The sequence below is a fragment of the Dendropsophus ebraccatus genome, chromosome 8 (genome assembly GCF_027789765.1).
Source record: "Dendropsophus ebraccatus isolate aDenEbr1 chromosome 8, aDenEbr1.pat, whole genome shotgun sequence".
Classification (NCBI taxonomy): domain Eukaryota; kingdom Metazoa; phylum Chordata; class Amphibia; order Anura; family Hylidae; genus Dendropsophus; species Dendropsophus ebraccatus.
In genome coordinates, this window is record NC_091461.1 from 41,268,409 (window position 1) to 41,290,473 (window position 22,065).

General features: G+C 44.0%; 1 protein-coding gene across 3 annotated transcripts in view; it reads right to left on the minus strand.

Moving 5' to 3' along the window:
- The window catches only part of TACC2 (transforming acidic coiled-coil containing protein 2), a 137,208-nt gene that overhangs the window by 101,381 nt on the left and 13,762 nt on the right, over positions 1-22,065 (minus strand). The window contains exons 1-3 of one of the 3 annotated variants that reach the window (XM_069980242.1): positions 9,487-9,628; positions 9,126-9,199; positions 4,740-4,790 (exon numbers count right to left, since the gene is read on the minus strand). In XM_069980242.1, coding sequence (XP_069836343.1) covers positions 4,740-4,790; positions 9,126-9,164 — 90 coding nt within the window. In that variant the 5' untranslated portion in view covers positions 9,165-9,199; positions 9,487-9,628. Of the gene's footprint in view, positions 1-4,739; positions 4,791-9,125; positions 9,200-9,486; positions 9,629-22,065 lie in introns of those variants that run through there. The other 2 variants (XM_069980244.1, XM_069980243.1) reach the window with 2 other exon arrangements.

Genomic DNA, 22,065 nt, shown 5'->3' on the forward strand with positions numbered 1-22,065 from the left:
AAAATGAGTTGGGTAGCACACAAAGTCTAGTTTGACTTTGTATATGTTCATACAGTACATCAAATTTTTCCATTTAGCTGTCCAGAGAATACTCATAATATACAGCCAACTGTATATACTGTATCTGTTTATATCACGTCCAAGTATGTAGGATCAGAAGGCCCATAAGATGTCATTCATTCTGTAAGTCTATAGTGTTGCATATGTTTGACACTAACTCACAATACTTCTACTTGTACTAGTACTAATATTAATAACATATACAGTGCTTTTGTAATAAAAGCAATTTTTGCTGGTAGTCACTCCATGTAATAGGTCCCTTACCCTTGTCTGTTAGGTGCTGCTATTAGAATAGAGAAGAACAGGGTATGTAGAATTTGTTAGTAGGACTAGGCCAACTTTTAGAGTCCCACAAAGTAAGGCCATATCCACACAACATGTTTTGTATAAGGCTAGCTTCACACTGCGTTTTTGCAATCCGTTTTTTTTCATCCGCATTTGTGTGCATCCGTTTTGATCCGTTTTTCCATTGACTTTCATTGTAAAAAAAACGGATCAAAACGGATCAGTTTTTTTTGACGAACACAAAAACATAGCTGACACTACTTTTGTGTCCGTAAAAAAAACGGATCTGTTTTTTTTAACCTTTTTTTACAATGGAAGTCAATGGAAAAACGGAACAAAATGGATGCACACAAATGCATCCATTTTTTTCATCCGTTTTTTGCAAAAAATGGATGAAAAAAAACGGATTGGAAAAACGCAGTGTGAACCTAGCCTAAATCACGTCCATTGTTGCAATTTGCAACAACATCCGTGATTTATACAAAACACACGTTCTATTGTAATGAATGGAATCCCGGACGGACCGTATACACATAGTTCATTCAATATCAGCCGTAGAGAACCTGTCAGTTTACACAATGGAGTGTGTGGCGTCAGCCGTACTTCCCATTGTATACCTGCATCCCAATTCATCAGAAATGAAGATCAACCGGCCGGTACTGCAGTAGCAGCCGGGATAATCTTCAGTAACACCGGCCGTTCTGTGATCCGGCCGGGTGACAGAATGGCCATTGTTATACATAGTGTGAACATGGCCTAAAAGTTTATGTTTAGTCACTACTAGACTATGTTCAGTCCATTAAGGTGAATGAGCCGGCTGCATGAATATCATATACCACACATAGCACTCTTTTCAACAGGAACATACGATTATTCACTCACTGATGTTTTGGTGCAGTTTTTTTTTCTTGTTTCTTGTTAAGGCTAAGGGTCCTACTAGACTAAACGATTTTTACTGATTGACGATAAACGATCATAACCGAGATTGTTAACCTGAAATCGTTCACCATATTCCACTGAATAGTCGTTAGTTACAATCGTTATAATGATCGTTACTACAATCATGTACTCCATTTGATCCCAGCAAAAGAAGGAACAATGTGCAATTACACTGAACGATTAGTGAACGAATGCCGAATTACAGCGAATGATTAGCGACTATTTTAGGGTCAGATCTAAATCAACGATCAATGACACACAAATGATTTTTCGATCGTTGCCTGCAATTAAACAAGACGATTATCGTTTAAATTTGAACGATATAGCAATTTCCCGCACAATGATTGTCCCGTGTAATAGGACCCTTAGACTTGTTCCACAAATGAGGAGAAGAATAAGATCTTTACATGTTGATCCCTTCATGGTTATGGCTACACAAAATGCAATAATAACTGCACTGTGTGAATGAAGCTAATGAGACTATATTACATACATACATAATACATAGACCTCCAGAACTACTGAAATCCAGAGCTGGGGATGTCAGGCTTTCTAGCAGAGAGCAGGGGGTTGTAGTTTTACCTCTCTGTGACATCCCGGAGTCACTGTGCCGATCTTAGAAACTCTGAGCAAAAAAGAGAATTCTTCCTTCTGCTGCTGACTGCGGGGATCAAATATCTTCTACTGTGTACTAATATTTTCCAGTAGCTATGCCAAGGATAATCCACTCCAGACTGTGCAAGCAGCAAAGTCTCTGCTGCTCCACCCGGGCACAGACATTCAGAAGAAACACTCCACCTTATAAAGAGGCCAAAAAACCTTATATATATAATATATAACAACCAGCATTAAATATCTTTATAGTCAAGCATACAGCACACCCCACCCATACTGTAAATGGGCATGTATTATACATTCAAAACCAAGTCAAAGCATATTGCATAAATGAATGTATGCATACTTACCCAGGGCCATATCCATATGCCGCCTCAGGCACTGAATACACCCAATTACGGCCATCCCACATACAACAAAGTTTTTTTTCACCATGATTCACTATGGATCTTATCAATTACAAATACTCTACATCAGGAGCAGCTGTAGATCTGCAGGTAGATTTCACAGCAGTTCTGACCCACAAGAAGGGGGAAAACAGATTTATTTTTTTAACTATCATTTTGTTACTCACTTAAAGGGGTACTCCAAATCAACTGGTTTCAGATTGTTATATAGATTTGTAATTCACTTCTATTTAGAGATCTCAAGTCTTCCAGTATTTATCAGCTGCGGTATGTTCTACAGGAAATGTTGTTTTCTTTCCAGTCTGACACAGTGCTCTCTGCTGCTACTTCTGCCCAGGACAGGAACTGTTCAGAGCAGCAGCAAATTTCCAAAGAAAACCTTTCCTGCTCTGGACGGTTCCTGTCTCGGACAGAGGTGGCAGCAGAGAGCACTGTGTTAGACTGGAAAGAAAACAACATTTCCTGCAGGACATACAGCAGCTGATAAGTATGGGAAGAATAGAAGTAAATTACAAATCTATATAACTTTCTGAAACCAGTTGATTAAAAAAAATGCTGGATAACCCCTTTAATAGTACAGTCTATCCTTTTTTCAATTGACCTATTAAAGTAGTTGGACGCTATAGGAAAGGGACAAAGCATGTGCATGGGACAAAGCAGAGATTTCCTAAAATACTATGCCCAGCATCGACTCCACAACCCCCCAACAGTGTCAGCTGTTCACTGGGGGTGTCAGAAGCCCTGAGAACAGCTGAGCACAGGGCCAATGTGCATACAACCCACTGTAACCCTTCAAGGTAGGAAAGATAATGCATGAACAATTCTGCTAACCACGTATTTACTATACAAAGGGTTTACAGTCTGAAGCCAGCAAGCATTGCGGACGTCCTTCATGTGTCCAGCTCAGCTGCAGTTCTGGCACACGTCCCTCGCAGCGTGCACTACTAATCCCCATCATAAGAAGTGGTAACGTACAAGGTCTAGAAATGTACAGGCTTACTGAGTACAATGCCATACACTCCTTCCAGGAATACGACCACAGAACTATCAGTGTACAACTACTTGATCCTTACACAATAGTAAACCTGTACCAGAATGTCCCAAAAAAAGATCCAATGGGCCTAACATATCATAATGCACCGGAATATTGTAAATGCTGGAGAGCGGTAACATGTACTGTACCTGGATGTGTAATGGATGAAAGGTAGCTCTCCTGTAAGGTCCCAGACAGGGAGTGATAGAACAGCACAATGTGGGATTTCTGTGCATTGGGCTAAGGTCATCCCCGGAGATGAAGGAGTCAGATTGCAAAAACAACTGTGAGTCTGTCCAAACATGGGCAGTGATGGGTCAGACGGGGGACATCCAGAGAGGACCCTGGTATTCACACCAGTCAAAGGTCAGGGATGTTCCAGAACCCATGAATTGTGTTGGGAACAAACAGCATAAAACAGCGTTGGTAAAATACAATCCAAGCGACTCAATAAGTAACAATACTGTCCCTAGCGTAATACAGAGCAGAAAGCCATAGCATGAAACTAAAATTCACACTTTGCTTTTAACAGCTGCTTTATCCATATAGGATGTACGTGTACATGTGAGTCACTGGATAGGACTGCATTCGCATATATGTTCTACAGAGCCTGTGTACAGCTGGTATCTACCGCTATATGGTTACTGTATGGGGGGATATTGGCCTTTCTAAACTATTTCTTACTATTAAGAAGTATATAGACACTGAGTAGAAGTAATATGTAGTCTGCATGTGGCAGTATTATTGTCCCTTGTAGAGTGGAATTACATGGTAAGTGTATGGCGGTATTACTTTTAATGAAAATTATTCAAGGGTCATGTCTCTACAGAGCTAGACTTGCATGTCCAGGTTCTGCCTGTGATTCACAACTCCACATGCTGCTGTGGTGGCTAACACAGTGGGCAAGAGAGCACAGAAAGTGCTTAAGTGCTGTGTTCTCGCATTGCATTATTAACATAAACACAAAGTGGGAACACACCCCAAGTGGGAACACACCCCTCCCCATCCTGTCTCTAGGACCTGGCATCTTCCTCTGGACTGCAGCCTCTAGTGACCATCATATGCAGAACAGAGGAGGATGCTGAGCCATACAGCCAGGAGTGAGGAGGGGTAGGTGCTACAGTAAGAAGCCACCTAAATAGAGCACTGTATGGGTTATATTTGAAAAAAAAAAAATGGGGGGGCCCCCAACAAAATTTTCGCCCAGGGCCTCCACCAACCTTAATCCGGCCCTGAACAGGGGTAACAAACAAGAACATTACAAGATCAAAACACATTACATGAAGGCAGATGGCAGACTGATACATGGGGAAGAGGACCCGGCCCGCGAGGGCTTACAATCTCAGCTTGTTGATCTCCCATGTAAAAGGCATCTAAAATAGTTGGGGTATAACACTTACCTCCGGGACATCCTCAGGGGGTGGCGGTGTGTTGGTCTTTCTTGATTCTTTCTGCAAGCAGATATTGTCAAAGTTATTTAGATGTCCATTTATTTAATGTTTCTAACATCCATGAGATTATGTACTGTCTGTCTCCTTGCCAGCTTTAGTTATGTGAAGAGGTCCAATGTAAAATCCAGTATGTTTTGAAAATATCTTAGGTCCAAGATAAAAAAATAAACAAAAAATAACAACTATACTCTCACCTATATCCACATACGCCCCCAATACTGCCATCACTTAGGAGGCCTCCTGCAAGAAGTGTTACAATGCCAATGTGTACATGGTTGGTTTCTTGTTGTACGTACAACATATGGCCAATGGCTGTTCCAGTTCCATGGACACAATGTAAAAGTAGTGTCATTGCTGCACTTCAAGCGCGTAGTGTTCTACTTTTTTTTTTTTTTACCTTGGTTGCAGCATGTAAGGAAAGTCAGTACTTCATCTATCTACCACCAGAGGGAGCTACACTACACAGCAATTCTAGCCTAGTATTGACAAGGAAATCTACTAACATGTTGTACTGAAAACCTTTCTATACATACCATACCATATGTACAGTAGTGATTGCAAAACTATAACAACCCACTAAGCATTGGAATCGTAATAATATGTAGATATATAGCTTGAAAATAAATTCATATATAAAACAAACATTAGCCATAATATGAAATATATTCATTCTGTGATCCACAACTTGCCCTGAAATGCATACACATTCATATGAAGAGGATTTTGGGTAGGTCCTACAAACTTCCACCACTACTTCTGAGAAAAAATTTTTAAAGAGTCACTGTCGTATTTTTTTTTTTTTTGCAGAAATCAATAGTCCAGGCGATTTTAAGAAACTTTGTAATTGGGTTTATTAGCCAAATCTGCCATTATCTGCATGTAAAAAGCCTTTTCCCAGGTCCCCCCCTCCTTCCTCTTTTTCATCCACTCTGAAAAATCTGAAAATTGTGACTTGTTGCAGGAGTCGTACCCTGTCTGCTCTAGGGAGAGGGGAGGGGGGAGGAGGAAGGAGGGAGTTAGCCGGCAGCAGAAAGCAGATAACAGAGGATTACAGGCACGGAGCTGGGTGACAGCTGTAATCTGAGCTCAGACAGGTCACTGGTGACTGTCACAGGAGATATCCCCTGAGGGATTTGTAGATTAACTCTTTGTTGTCCTGTTTTGGTCTTTTCTTTAGCTCTCTCCATAGGAGAACAATGAAGACAGGGGGGAGAGCTTCAAACTGCTTTTTCATGATAAAAATGCATTTTTCGGATAATAAACCCAATTACAAAGTTTCTTAAAATCGCCTGGACTATTGATTTCTGCAAAAAAAAAAAAAATTCACGACAGTGACACTTTAAGGGACAGAGCAACTCTTTAAGGGACCCCACACACAGGCATATTATGGCGGCAATATTGCTTCTGTATTACAGACAACTGTTAGTTCATGTAACTAGACCTGCAGCGAGGCTTTTGGCTATATGATGGATATGTGTATGTAACATGTTTGTGTGTGGGGCCCCTAAGGTTATTCTGGTCAGTATTTTGCATCAGTATTTGTAAGCCAATCCTAGAGACAAACTGACCAAAATACTGCTGAATATACAGATAATTCACCTCATGAGAGGCTAGCCCAGGGGTAGGAAACCTTGGCTCTCCAGCTGTTGCAAAATTACAATCTTTAGCTTTAGCTGTCCAGGCATGATGGGAGTTGTAGTTTTGCAACAGCTGGAGGGCCAAGTTTCCCTACCCTTGAGCTAGACTAAAGCTAACTATACACTACTACTCTGACAGCGATCTCTCCCAATCCCCACATACTAGAGATGAGTGCAACTCGGGCATGCTCATATTGTGCTAAACTCTACCTCATACACACTCAACTAGGTTAAGGCTATGTTCCCACGGAACGGTCGGTCTCTGAAAAGATCATCCTAGTACTGCAGTACCGGCCGGATGATCTTTCGGGCCGCAGAGTTCTAATGCGGGCGTATGCATACGTGCCCACATCAGAACACTCCATTGCACGCTATGGAGCGAGCAGCCGGATCCGCTCACTCCACAGTGTGACATGGGTGTCTGCGGCCGCTATTCACTGTAAGTTGTTTGCAGCGCCGCTAGGAATCCCAGCCAAAGCGTATACTATGCGTATACGCTCCAGCCGGGATCCTATAGACAGAAAGGTAACGTATATTTTCGTAATAATCACGGCCGCTTTATACGTTGTGTGAACATAGCCTCAGCGTGCATGTGTTCTGAATGAGGATAGAGGAGAAAGACATGTCGGGCACCTGTCAGTGTATACAAATGACCAAATGTAGTCACTAAGGTCCAAATTTATCAAAGGGTGTAAGGGTGCATTTACACAGAGATTTCTCTGACAGATTTTTGAAGCCAAAGCCAGGAACAGACTATAAACAGGGAACAAGTCATAAAGGAAAGACTGAGACTCTTTTATATCTATTGCTGGTTTTGTCTTCAAAAATCTGTCAGATAAATCTCTCTGTGTAAAGGCACCCTAAAATATACATTGGTGTAAAGTGCCCACAGCAACCAATCACAGCATCTCTTTCATTTTAACAGAGCTAAAACCTGAGCTGTGATTGGTTGCTGTGGGCAGTTTTGCCAGTCTTTTTTTTTTAAACAAAACCAGGAGTGGATTGGAAACACGGAAACTGAGCAAATCTTTTCATTATAATTTTACCCTGTCAGTTCCACTTCTAATTTTGGTAGAAAATAGACTGATCAAAAGACTGATGGAACTACTATGTATAAATATAGCCAATATATGCTAAAAATAGTGACGGCAAATGCTCGTTTTATTCAAAAGTAGAGATGAGCATTTTTCCATGCTAAAAAATGGATCACTGAGGCTATACTTTAGGGTTCAGGCTGTGTCATTTCAAATATTTTTTTTAGAAACCTTGATTAACCCTTCACAGTGATGACCTTGTTGCTATTATTAAAGTGGTTATTCAGCGCTACAAAAACATGGCCACTTTCCCCCCTACTGTTGTGTCCAGTTTGGGTGGGGTTTTGAAACACAGTTCCATTGAAGTAAATGGAGCTTAATTGCAAACCACACCTGAACTGGAGACAACAGTAGGGGGAAAAGTGGCCATGTTTTTGTAGCACTGGATAACCCCTTTAAGCACCTGAGAGTCCCATCCATGCTGCACAGCTATATTTCATTATCTACATTTCAGGGACTGAAACCAGAGACAGGTCTTTTTTGCCAGCAGACTTCCTTCCCCTTACTCCTCCTCCCTGCTATGCCATAACATAGTGCTGGGAAAAGTGCAGTGGACTGACCAGGCTGACACTTTGCTGAACTGATGATTTAAAGTGCAGTACTTAATGGCATGTGGAAGAAGAAGGGGTTACTGATGCACTGGTGTGTAAGTTGTATGTGAGCAGAAATTAAAGAAACAGCAGCAGGATTACAGCAAAGAGAGGGTTACACTAAGCACTGATTCACTACTGTTGTTGCTGCTGCTCATACAGCAGTAGGTTACAGTATATTGTTAATTTATACACGGAAGAGCTGCCCAGAACTTTATTGGTGGTAACAAATAAGGGGTAAAAACAGTTTTAAAATCAATAGGTGTCAGAACATTATACAGGTTTGTAAATCACTTCCATTAAAAATTTTAAGTCTTCCTATATTTATTAGCTGTTGTATGTCCTACAGGAAGTGGTGTATTCTTTCCAGTCTGACACAGTGCTCTCTACTGCCACTTTTGTCCCTGACAGGAACTGTCCAAATCAGTAGAGGCTGTCTATGAGATTTCATACTGTTCTGGACAGTTCCTGTCACAGGCAGAGGTGGCAGCAGAGAGCACTGTGTCAGACTGGAAAGAATACTCTACTTCCTGTAAAGAATATAGAAGCTGATAAGCACTAAAAGGCTTGAGAATAGAAATAATTACATTAAATGAAACAGTAAAAACATTTAAATAGAAATCATTTACATATCTGTATAACACCAAATCTGAAAATTCTAGATATGTTTCAGGAACACTACATACTTGACAAACTCAGCTTGCAGGTACACAGAAAAGACTCTATTTCTCTCTGCACACAGAAAATGCCAAACCCTGCCCCCACCTCCTCTAATATGTCCCGATCTAGCTGATGGTAGAGACAGATTTCCCCTGACAACAGGCAGTGGACAGCATATTGTTGCGAAGGGACACCTAGTGACCATGTCTTCAGAGTTGTTTTTCATGGAAAGGAGTCATTTTTGGCACATAAAGTTATATGCAATATGTAGGAATCCCAAAGGCTATGAAATGGACGTGAGTAATCTGAAACCAAATCAGTCATCATTTAAAAAAATTGTTGAAGCTCACTCACCTGGGGCTCTTCTTTATTGTGGCTGTTGTCATTACCCATACTGTACTCTCTGTACTAATATCATGTGCCGGAACCTGCAAGGATAACAAGAGAGGCGCTAAACCAGTATTCCCAAACATTTAACTCTTTAACTGTTACAAAACTACAACTCCCAGCATGCCTAAGTTGATGTCAGCATGTAGTATTGCAACAGCTGGAGAGCGGCAGGTTGAGCAACACTGTACATAACAATGTGATCAGCATTATCACTATCTATACTGCACGTAATATTTGAAGCCAGCTACCAGGTAGAATCAGAAAGTCACTGAACACAGTAATTGTTCTGGGATTCCATTTACAGCACTGAATTCTATACACTTACTGTAGTTTTCCTTTGCAGGTACTTGCTGTAAGAGTGTTAGTTCCTCACTGCCATCCAGGGTGCTGTATTCTGTATTCTGCGGCATACAATTCCTGACAGTACATGCAGGATTAATGTTGTTTTTTTTCTCCTCCTGCACTAATAGGTAAAACAGAACTATTATCTGGGACCCACCCTTCATAACACTAAACCTGCTAAGCACACATTGCTAGCACCCGCCCCTAGCAAGAAATCTAGGAAGTAGGCGACTCAATTAATCCAGGATCTTCAGTCACCTATACAGCTGCTGAGCTCGATTCTGCATTCACATTTCACTTACATGAGACATAAAGGGGGTTTCCTGTTTGGTATAAATAAACATAATCATTGTATTAATTAAAAAGTTCCTACATTATGATTTTTTTTTTCACTATTTTCAAAAGACTTTTTTTCTTTGACTGATTGAAAACTTGTATATCTACCTTGCCTAAAGGCAACAAACCAGTACATACCCTGTCCTACTCTCAGGTGCTTAGTGCTGCACTTTTGAGTCCCACACTATGGCCAGAATGAAGGCTGCACTCACACGTCCCATGTTCTATCCGTGGAACACAGACAACTTGGACGCTGAATGCAAATCCTGGTCTTTTTCCCCAGACGACATGATGTATTAACATCATGCCGTCATTGAGGTAACTCTTTGAATGCCATAGCACTGTAATGTAATAAGATTTTCCCCACTGCTGGCATGATGTTGATAGGCCATTCGGGAAAAAGATCAGGATTTGAATTCAAAGTCCGCTTCGTCTGTGTTTCACGGACAGAACGCGGGATGTGTGAATGTAGCCTTAGGGTCCTATTTCACGGGCCGAGGAGGCCCGATCAACGATGTAAACGAGCACCGATCTGCTAGATCGCCGCTCGTTTACTGAGCTTATTCCACCGCCCGATGATCGTTGAGCGAGGGCTGCAGGGACATCGTTACCGATTTCCTTGCAGCCCTTGCAGCATACATTACCTGTCAGGTCTTCTGCTCCGCTCCGTCTTCCTCCCCGGGTCCCGCGCGCTCTAGCTGTCAGCTGACAGGCCACTCAGCCAATCACAGGCCGCGGGGGTCCCGGTCTGTGATTGGCTTAGCGCTGTCAGCTGACAGGCCATTCTGAAGCCAGAGCGTGCGGGACCCGGGGAGGAAGCCCTGACAGGTAATGAATGCTGCTGCTGCTTCTCAAAACCGCTATTCAACCGTAGCGATGCGCGGTGGTGGAACGATGATTTTAGGTCTGGCCCTAAATGAACGATCAGCCAATGACACGATCATCGGCTGATCGCTCTCTCTATTTCACAGAGAGATAATCGGCCGAATGGGGCCAATTCGGCCGATTATCGTTACTGTGGAATAGGGCCCTTAGACTATAGTTGACCATGCAATTCAAGGCCCTATTACACCAAGCGATTATCATCAGTATTATTGGCTTATTATCATCCGTTATCAGCCATTAATCGCTTGGTGTAAAAGCTCCTATTAAAAGGCAACGATCAGCCAACATGCACAATGGCTGATCCTTGTCTTTCAACAGGTTGAAAAATTTTAGAACAATAACGACGGTCTGCTGGTCGTCACTCCGCATGATGGGAGCCGTGGCAGCAGACCACCACTATCACCTATGGTCTCCCCGGACAATCTAAAGAAAGCCCCTCCTGCCGCTCCCCCCCCCTTCCTCGCTGTCGGTGTGTATAATAGCGGCAGCAGCAAGCAGAGAATGAGGAGCGCTAATCTGACAGGTCGGTGCTCGCTTGCTCCTCAGCTTCGGCCCATGTAATTGGGATCTTAAGTGGGCCCAAGTGTAAGCCAAGACTTAGAAGACTACAGTAATAGAACTCTCCGGCACAACACCCATAAGTGAGTGCATGCACCTAAGAAGCCTCTCCCTATGAAGCATGGTCTGTGTGTTTTTTCTTTTTTAGGCACACTAATATTAGACCATAGCACGCACATTAGTTTTATTTACATGGGGACACAGTCACTTCGTAGCCAGTATGAGTCAGTGTCTAACCCTGGAGGATAGTTCCAGCAAGTGAGATTCCATCTGCTGTAATAACCACGTCAGTAATGTCACACCGAGACGTGTCACATAGAGAGAGTGGAGCTACGAGGACATCCGAAAACCTTTCCTAATAGTGACCCAGAAAGGGGCAACATCTGCCTAGTAAAAAAGGTGATGCATAGTACTCCATATAAGCTATGTGAAGAAGACCTTATTACGAACAATCCTACACCTGGTCCAGACATATCCGTGCAGTACTTCAGTTCCATCCCATGTAATATGTTGGGTATAACATTGCACATATGCTAAATTAAATCATATGTCTTGTATACTGGATCAACTCGTCACTTGTGAAATGTCTGACTCATAAATTAGAAGCACTATTAGAACAAAGAGAACAGTTTAGTGCGGATTATCTAAAGGAGTGTCCCAAGTTAATAGCTGCCAACATTGTAGAATAACATCAATGTGCAATTTGCCGCTGAACAGTTGTCTAAACATAAGCCTTAAATGAAGCTCGGCCCAAGGCTCGCACATGTCTAACTTTAAACCGCACATAGTTGTAGAGTAGAAGCAGAAGCATGGGCATAACTAGAATGCTCAAAAGAAACTCAGGAACTGCTCTCCGATGTAATGAAGCTAATGGTGTGTTTCCACAGACAGATTATTGAAGCCAACAGGCTATAAACAGAGAACAGGTTATAAAAGGTAAGATTGGGATCTCTTCTCTTTTTAAATGCATTCCTGGCTTTGGCTTCAATAATCTGTCATATAAATCTAACTATGTAAATACATCTTAGCAACCATCTACCAGCACAATTTTTGGTCTCCTTGAGCTAAATTTAAAAACTTACTCCAGACAGGTTAACTTTCTTTTGTGTGTCATTGGTGCAATATCCCTGACTTATTTCTGTGGTATCCACCTACGGGTGTTGCTATTGGTTACACCCCTTGAAAAAGCCTGTACTTATTGTAAGTCAGTGGTGATGCAGTAGTGATAAAGTTTCGCCACTAGATGTCGCTATTATAGATATATGCACTTAGTAGCTGCACGGCTGAAGTATGTAAAGGGTTATTGTTTATTTGTGTCACGTGGATCTGTGAACCTATGGGAGTTTCTTCTTCTTCTGTCCTATTAGCTCTCACTTTGCTTCTTCTTATGCACTCTTCACCCCCTTACATCGCATTTTAGATATGCTGGAGATAGGAAGTCACATGGGTAGAGAAAGTGTAACGTAGTCTTAGTCAGGTTCCTGTATGGTGAGGAAGCTAAACAAGACGCACCTAACAGTTTCTTTTCAAGAACTTTACTAGACACTATGCAGTGTTAAACCTCTCACAGGAGAGGACATGTCATAGATAATCTCAACCCACGCTATGGACTAGGAGAGTCACAGTGCAGGACAGTATCCACATATAGCAAACAAGCTAGGAAGTGATCCGGATGGAGCAAAGTTGCTAAAGCCTAGGAACTCTATCTCACAGCGAGGTTGTCAGCAGGGTAACCTCAGCATTCCGCTCATCCCAGGTAACAGGGTCTGAGGCCTGTGTCACCCTCATAGCACGGGTCACCCAACACTGGTGGGCATAAAGTGGTGCGAAGACCTAAAGGTCAAAACATGGGCACAGGTACTCTCTTCTTCTTCAGTATTCTTCAGCCTCCAACATCCCGGCAGAGCACATTACTTTTTGGGTTGGGACTCCCACGGCATCCTCCTCTCTCCTCCTCTGATTCTTCTACGAATCCCTCAATGCACAACTCAGTCAGCATGACTGAACTCTTCACTGTATTCCTATCACAGATCTGGATCCTGTATTGTCAAGTGTATTATCAAGTGTTTTATCAAGGGATCTAACAAGTGTAACAAATCCTGTCAATGCACAGCTGTCTGTCCTGCTGTACCTAAGAACTTTCAGAGTAAACAAGAGATTATTTATGGTAAAGGGACTCTCTGATTATTTGCCCTGCACCAACACAGTATACACACACTCCTTGAGACATTTCCCCGTTCTGTGGGTGGCGGTACCAACATTCCAGGAGGGTCTCTACACCAATCCGGCCCACCGCGATAATATCCCAAGGGACCCCTCAGCAACCCGGCAGGTCACTGAACACAGGGGAACAAGGTACAACTGGCCCTTTAAACTCGAAGCAGGTGTGCCACCATACCTGTGTGCGCAACCGGCACTGGCGCCACAACACAACATCACTGGGCCCTGCTGTATCTCAGCCAACCACCACAGAAGTGGCATCACACTCTACCATCTAGCAAGTGACCGGCAGTACCTCCGCCATAGCACCGCGGGGGCTCACCACATTTCTGCCAGTAATACTAATGATGGTCTGATCCACCATCCCTACCCACTCCCCCAGACCCCCACCCCCCATAATTTAAAACACAAAAGTTCTGTCAGTGTTTTTGTTGCCAGGATTGTTAGAACGACCTTCTGCTTTTCTTTTGCCCGGACTACTTTGATTTGTACATGGTTTTCTTTTTGCTCACCTGAATGTGTGTTTGTATAATGTAATGTTTTTTGAGTGTACTTTTGAATAAAAAGTTTTAAAAGAAATGATGCATGGATCTATACTATGGAAACTACGTCTTTTTAGAAAGTCAGATTCTCAAAAGATAAAGATAAATAATGTGAATACCCAATGCTGCAGAGCTAATAGCATGGTGGTTTATATAAGAGATGAGCAAATCTAGATGAAGAGAATCGCTTCCTTTGATCGACAAGCGGCTTATCAGCCTCCTGCCTTTCTACTATGTTCTGCTCTCTACTGCTCCTCCCTGGGTGCCAGGAAGAGCTGGATCCAGTCCTGGAGAACTTCTCTAAGATTCCCAGGACTCGGTCCGGCTTTTCCCAACACTCGGAGAGATTTGCTTTGTTTAGATGGGCAATTCGCTCATCTCTAGTTTCTATGTAATTGTTTAAGGTTCTACTAATGACATGTGCTTCTTTCTAGGCTAAATTTACCACCGTCCTGTTAGGCGACAGAGTAGTAACATGATCACAACAGCTAATCCTCATCCGACCACATGGAAAGGGAGCCAAGTGTGAACTGCCAAAAGCGAAAAACAAAAGACGCTTCAGACACAATATCCTGACTGGTGGGATGAAGTCATATGTTAGTGTGTGCCCATACAGCCGCTAACCGCAGCCACAGAGACATCCTATGGATATACCTTTGTGTTTATCATACAATGACATTGTAAATTGCTAAAAATACTGATGTTAATACCAATGTATGGTATCATTACAAAATATTTTCCAAAGAATTGCCGAATTAACATCTAACCGTAGTGTCCCCCACCAAAGGAATTCGTTTTGCAGACATGACTTCTCTCCCGGCTCTCCCACGTCTTCTCTCCCGGCTCTCCCACGTCTTCTCTCCCTGCTCCAGCGGTGCACCAGTGACATCTGTGGGCCGCCGGAGCACAGAGGGAGAATGGGAGCAGTTAAAGCTTCTCACCCTCACCCTGTCAATCACTGTGCCGGATTTTACTGCAAGCACTCCTCAGGAGCAATTGCAGTTAAAGAAAATATTTACAGCACCAGGGAGGCGCACTTGGCTGCCGAGTGCGGACAATGATGTAGGCTCAGTCTTTTGGAGAAGCCAGCCACTGGGCCCCATGATGCATTCGGCCGTGTAGCAGTAGCATGCTCTACCTTTATGTGTTCCAGATGGGGGGAATGCTGCCTCTATTTCATTGTGCACTCCACCCATCCCACCCAGGTGGTGTAATTACCTTTAGCAGTAAAAGATGGATCTTGCATGCCTAGAGCATAGGCCTAATATATGCCATGGAGAGGCCAGACTACAGTGTAGGTCCACCCCGGCATGAGGCCACCTTATCGTTGGTGGGGTGGTTTACATTGTTTGCAAATGGTAATGGGAATTTTTTTAGCAGTTGGGGGGGGCTGCTTTTAACTATTTTCATGTCTTTAGTGGGTCTTCACTTGCCATTGCAGTGAGCTGTTGCATTTTTGTGTTTATGGCAGCTACGCCACTGTCTACTCAGATTTTGCTAGAATAAGAAGTGCACACTAAGGGAGGCATTTATTAAGTCCGGCGTTTTTTACGCCGGACTTAAAAATGCCCCCGCAGCTCCGGCGGTACGGGGATTTATGTAGAGGCGGACTGCCTGTACATAAATCCTGTGCGCGCCGGTGCGCACCGCCGAAAACCTACGCCAGCTGAGGACTGGAGTAGGTTTTCGGCGTACATTTGGGCGGAACGGATGATAAATCGCGCGGACTCTGAGTCCGCGCCCTCCGTTCCGCCCACTACACGCCTACTTTCCGCCCCCTGGCGTACTCGGCGGAAAGTGCCGATTTGCGATTATTTTATTCGCAAATCGGCCATTTGCGTATAAAATAATACGCAAATCGGCACTTTCCGCCAAAAATCATCCGTCCGCCGGATGATAAATGTGGCCCTAAGAGTTTTCTCCCAGCTTTGTGCCACAAGTTAGACCCCCTGTATGATCCGCCAGCTGAGGAAGCCAAGGGTTTCCTAAGAACAAGACGAATGTGTACAGGGCCTGGGCCTCCATTGTTGTGCGCAACTTCTAGTACCATCATACTTACCATATCCAGTGTACAAGGAACAAGCATGATTACATACATAGTACTACCATACTGACCATATCCAGTATAAAAAGAACAAGTATAATTCCATACATAATACCATCATACTGACCATATACAGTGAGACTGAAATCACCTCTATATGAATGCCAAATGATAACACTGCACCATTACCAGATATTACCACCACATAACTAGATGTTACTATTATAGCCATACTAAATAAAACCAAAGGTAATATTACCAATAACACATACCATGACCACATAATACTGCCAAAATATAACTAATAACATCATATTGTATACAAACCCTAAATGCAGATCATTTATACCTCCATACTGTACATTGAGCATATTACAGCACAGTTACAGTACATCCCGTGACTCATAAGTGACATCTTCTCTGATTGGAGTCTTTCTCTATCCTTGTCCTCCCTAGTGGCCCAGGCTGTCATGATGATTTCTTCTGGTCACCACTCATGGACGCAGAATCTGTTAGTAACACGTCTTAGGCTCTGCATTTTTATAAAACCAGCCGCCCATGAATAGTGCCCAAAATAGTAACAATTCACCCTTCTGTAGTCCATGCAATATTAGTTCCATTAATAATGCAAACAAGTGAAAAAAATGATCTTTAGCGCTGTAGCTGATACGGAGGTGATATATGTATAATAATAGCTGCTGCAGAATTCCTATATAGAGTATTCATAAGTGTAAGTAAGTAGAAACTTCATGTAGTCCTGCCGCATTGACCGTGGTGCTAGATTCAGCACAGAGCTTGTAGTCCTTCTTCTCCAGAAGCCCTAGATTCTTACGGAAGCCCGGCTGGGACCTCTCCCTGTAGAGATTCCGTAAGAATCTAGGGCTTCTGGAGAAAAAGAAGGACTACAAACTCTGTGCTGAATCTAGCACCACGGTCAATGCGGCAGGACTACATGAAGTTTCTACTTACTTACACTTATGAATACTCTATATAGGAATTCTGCAGCAGCTATTATTATACATATATCACCTCCGTATCAGCTACAGCGCTAAAGATCATTTTTTTCACTTGTTTGTATACATATTTATTGAGGAAACGGAATCCTCGAGATCTACACAGCAGCATAGTAGCCAGATATCTGCAGTGCAGCGCCGATTAGTGTGTATCTGTACGGAAGTACACACTTTTTGTATTTAATTCCATTAATAATGCCCCACACAGAAGTTACCCCATAATAGTGCCCCCACACAGTAGTTATCCCTAATAGTGCCCCCACACAGTAGTTATCACTAATAGTGGCCCCACAAAGTAGTTTCCCCATTATTTTTCCCATACTGTTGGTAATCCTATACAAGTGTCCCATATAGTAGTTAATTCCCCAATAGTGCCCAATAGTAGGTAATGTCTCCAAATACTGTCCCATATACTAGTTTCCCCAATTGTGCCTCATATAGTTGTTAGCCCCTCAATTCCGTCATATAGTTTTTAATCCCCCTAATAGAGCCCCATATAGTAGTTAGGCCCCAAATAGTGCAACATATAGTAGCCAATCCATCCCAAATCCCAATACTGCCCCATATACTGGTTACTCCCCCAATAGTGCTAATAGAAGATATCCTTCTCCCCTCCTCTCCAAGAGCCTCTCCCGGCAGTATACAGCATCTGCATCCTCTCCACAAAAAAAATCTCACCTGTCACCCGCTCCCCAGCAGCTACTCTTGGTGTCGGCTGAGCATGTGCTCCTCTTCTTCTGGCGCAGGCAATGTGGCACAGAGACACTACCTGCCCTGAAAGTGCCCTGCAGTCTCTACCTATTATCTGCATGTGTGCGTCTTAAAGGCCGGGTGTTGATGCCGGCCCTGATGCACAAGTCCGTCTGAACCTGGAAGCAGGGCCGGATTAAGGTTGGTGGAGGCCCTGGGCAACAATTTTGTTGGGGGCCCCCCCATTTTCTTCCCCCACAAATAAACCATACAGTGATCTATACAGGTGGCTGATTACTGTAGGGGACTTAGCACCTACCCCTCCTCACTCCTGGCTGTGTGGCTCAGCATCCTCCTCTGTTCTGCATATGATGGTCCCTAGAGGCTGCAGTCCAGAGGAAGATGCCAGGCCCTAGAGACAGGATGGGGGAGGGGTGAGCATCGCAGTGTGTTCTCACTTAATTCAATGCGAGAACACAGCACTTTAGCACTTTCTGTGCTCTCTTGCCCACAGTGTTAGCCACCACAGCTAGCATATGCAGTTGTGAATCGCAGGGAGAACCTGGACTTGCAAGTTTAGGTCCCATCTTCAGTTCCCAACCATATAAACTACCTGAAGCAGTAAAGAGCAGAAAGTACTTAAAGGCTGTGTATTATCTATAGCAGATATGCTTCATGTGAATATACCCTAAGGATCATGGCATATATAGCTGCACACAGGCTACATGTCATATGCTGCACACAGGCTATATATACACCATATGCTGCACACAGGCTATATATCATACATTGCACACAGGCTATATATCATACATTGCACACAGGCTATATACCATACACTGCACACAGGCTATATACCATACGCTGCACACAAGCTATATATTATATGCTGCACACAGACTATATATCATACACTGCACACAGATTATATGTCATATGCTGCACAAAGGCTATATACCATACACTGCACACAGGCAATATATCATAGGCTGCACACAGGATATATATCATACACTGCACACAGGTTACATGTCATATGCTGCACATAGGCTATATATCATACACTGCACACAGGCTACATGTCATATGCTGCACACAGGCCATATATATATATGCCCCTATAGTATATACCCCTGCTCTGATATATGCCCCCATAGTATATGCCCTCGGCTCTGATATATGCCCCCATAGTATATGCCCCCTACTCTGATATATGCCCCTATAGTATATATCCCTGCTCTGATATATGCCTCTATAGTATATACCCCTGCTCTGATGTGCCAATACAAAACAAAACAAAACCTCATACTCACCCGATCTGGGCAGATGACAGGTCTTCTCTCTTCTGGCTCTTCTCTGTTCCTTCAGCCTGTCAGCCACTGTGACAGATGCTCCAGCATGCTCCATGATGTCACATCCCTTCTGGAGACATCAGGTTTCCTTGCTAAGGTCCCACGCAGGACCTCGGCATGAGACAGGCACCCGGAAGCTTGACAGGAAGAATCCATTCAAAGACCCACCGGGGGAAGGGGGGGGTCTGAGCCTGCCGGTAGGGAGATGCTTACACAGGATTAACCCTACACCTCCCTCCCTACCTGGACAGCATGCAGTGTGGCCAGTGCTGTGTCCAGGTAGGGTTTCCACATGCTTTTTGCGCGTGGGACTGGTTCCCAGACACCACTTCTGGGTTTGGGCTGGTGGAGGCCCCCTAGTGGTGGAGGCCCCTGGGCACGTGCCCCTTGTGCCCTCCCTTTAATCCGGCCCTGCCTGGAAGTATTATCATTTGATCACTGGTGGCTGAAGAAGTTGGATGGATACCAGACCTATGGCTGTATCCATGTCTTCCAGGACTCCCTAGGGCTGCATCCAACTTCACAGCCACTGGTAATCAAATGCTGAATGACCGGACTTGAGCATGCCAAAGCAGAGAGTGGGGAAAAAAGTGCTCAATTGAACACTTCTCTCCCCACTCTTTGTATGTGAAACTAAGACAGTCCAGTAGACTTACACTGCGGGTCTATCTCAGTCACATAGCACAAAACTTGGAGTGAATGCTCTTAAAGAGAGATTCATCAAACTGGTGTAAAATAGAATTGTCTTAGTTGCCCTTAGCAACCAATCAAATCCCACTTTTCACTCCTCACAAAGGAAGTGAAATCTGATTGGTTGCTAGGGGCAACTAAGACATTTCTACTTTATGCTAGTTTGATAAATCTCCCCCTAAGGTTACAAACTCAGTGGGCGAGTGCGAGTTTGTCCGCAGTCCGCCCTGTTAACCCCCCGCCGGCAGGAGCGTATACATCACCGGTTCCCCTCTCCGGCTTGCTTCAGGGCTCCCGATGTCTTCACATCTCGCTTAGCCAATCAGTGCGCTGCGCTGAGCGGGACGTGCCGGGAACCTCCAAAGCAAGCTGGAGCTGGGACCCGGGGATGTATACGCTTCAGCCGGCGGGGGGTTAACGGCGCGGGCTGTGGACAAACTCGCAGCGGGATGCGCATCCTGCTGCGAGTTTGTCTGCCCATAGACTGTACAGGGCAGGGATCCGCCCAGTGAGTTTGTACCCTTAGGGGGAGATTTATCAAACATGGTGTAAAGTGAAAATGGCCCAGTTGCCCCTAGCAACCAATCAGATTCCACTCTTCATTCCTCACAGACTGTTTGGAAAATGAAAGGTGGAATCTGATTGGTTGCTAGGGGCAACTGAGCCAGTATTACTTTACACCATGCTTGATAAATCTCCCCCTTAGTGTCTACGTCTCCCCGCTCATTCTAGTGATTGGTCAGGGTCTGAACATCCAGATCGTGACCTGATCTACAACGTGTCAAAAGTGTCAGTGTCCATTTTAAAACCTCTGACATATTACAAGTTTTGATCGGTTGTGGTCTGGCTGCTAAGTACCCCACGGATCGCTAGAAAGTAGGGACAAAAGCACTCATTTGAGTTCTCCTTGGAAAGCTAAGCATGAAGTGTAAGGATTCAAAGTCTCCTAGACTCCATCCAGCACTCCATGGGGGACATTTATGAAGTTCAGCGTTTTTTACGCCGGGCTTACAAATGTCCCCGCAGCTCCGGAACTCAGGGGATGCATGTAGAGGCGCACTGCCTCTACATAAATCCCGATCGCACGGAGCCCGTCCTTGCAAAAATTTTGAAACCTACGCCAGCTCCGAGTTTCAGTATGCGGCGCACGCAAGAGAAGGTGGCGTAGATGGGGCAGATGGGAAAAAAATATTCGCAAAAATACCGTTTGTGAATATTTTTACACCGATTTGCCCCATCTTTTCATACATGCCCCCCATGTTCCTTTCAGGAAACTTGAGCAGAGTCGATCAGAAATGAAAGGGTACAGTGCTCAGCTGTCACTAAGACATGTCAGGCGTTCATAGGAATAAATTCACAAAGACGGATCCGCTGCGGATGCTATGCCGATTACTTTCAATAAGGATACATACTTGCAGCAGGATTTACATCCCGCTGGGAGTATGTACGTGAAAGCGCCATTAACCCCCCCGCCGGAGCATACTTTACCTCCTCCCTGCTCCGGCTTGGGCGGGGAGGAGGAAATGTTCCAGCCGGGGGGTGGGGGGTGTTTGTAAATGGCACTTTCACGTACATACTCCGAGCGTGAAATCCGCTGCGGATCCGTCCATGTGAATTTACCCTTAAGGGTACAAACACACAGCTAATACGCAGCAGATTTGATACTGTGTTCAGTTATTTAGATCTAATCTGCTGCGTATCTGCTGCGTATCGCAGCAGAAAATACGCAGCGTATATGCCGTGTGTGTTTGTACCCTAAATGATATCTTTCCTTTTAGGATTTCCTCGTGGTATGGATAAACAAGCTAACAAGCTTTTGCAAGTTAACAGTACGTTTTACAGACAATAATCTTGATACACACTTGAGTGCTTAACTTTGTGCTTGAGAAGAGTAGAAGTAGTTGTAGTGGCTTGAAGGAGTTTGCCAGAGGAGCCCTATAACCAGTGTAGCCTTGTACTCTGCCGTAACCTTGGTAGATATCTTTAGTAGTGAAGTGATACTCGTACTCACGTTTAGGCTATGTGTGACCACCTTCTGCCCCCTAGTGTCCTAGAATCCGTCCTAGGTGGGTAGCACGAGCCCCAGTCATGGTTATCTGGGTGTAGCGAGGTGTCCGAGGGTTCCCAGTTACCTGCACTGTGCAGTAGAATATGTAGACCTTCTTTACGGTAGCTTTGTCCTACTGGGATCAGCTCCTATTGCTTCAGGAGTCTGTCCTGCACTTTGTAGAC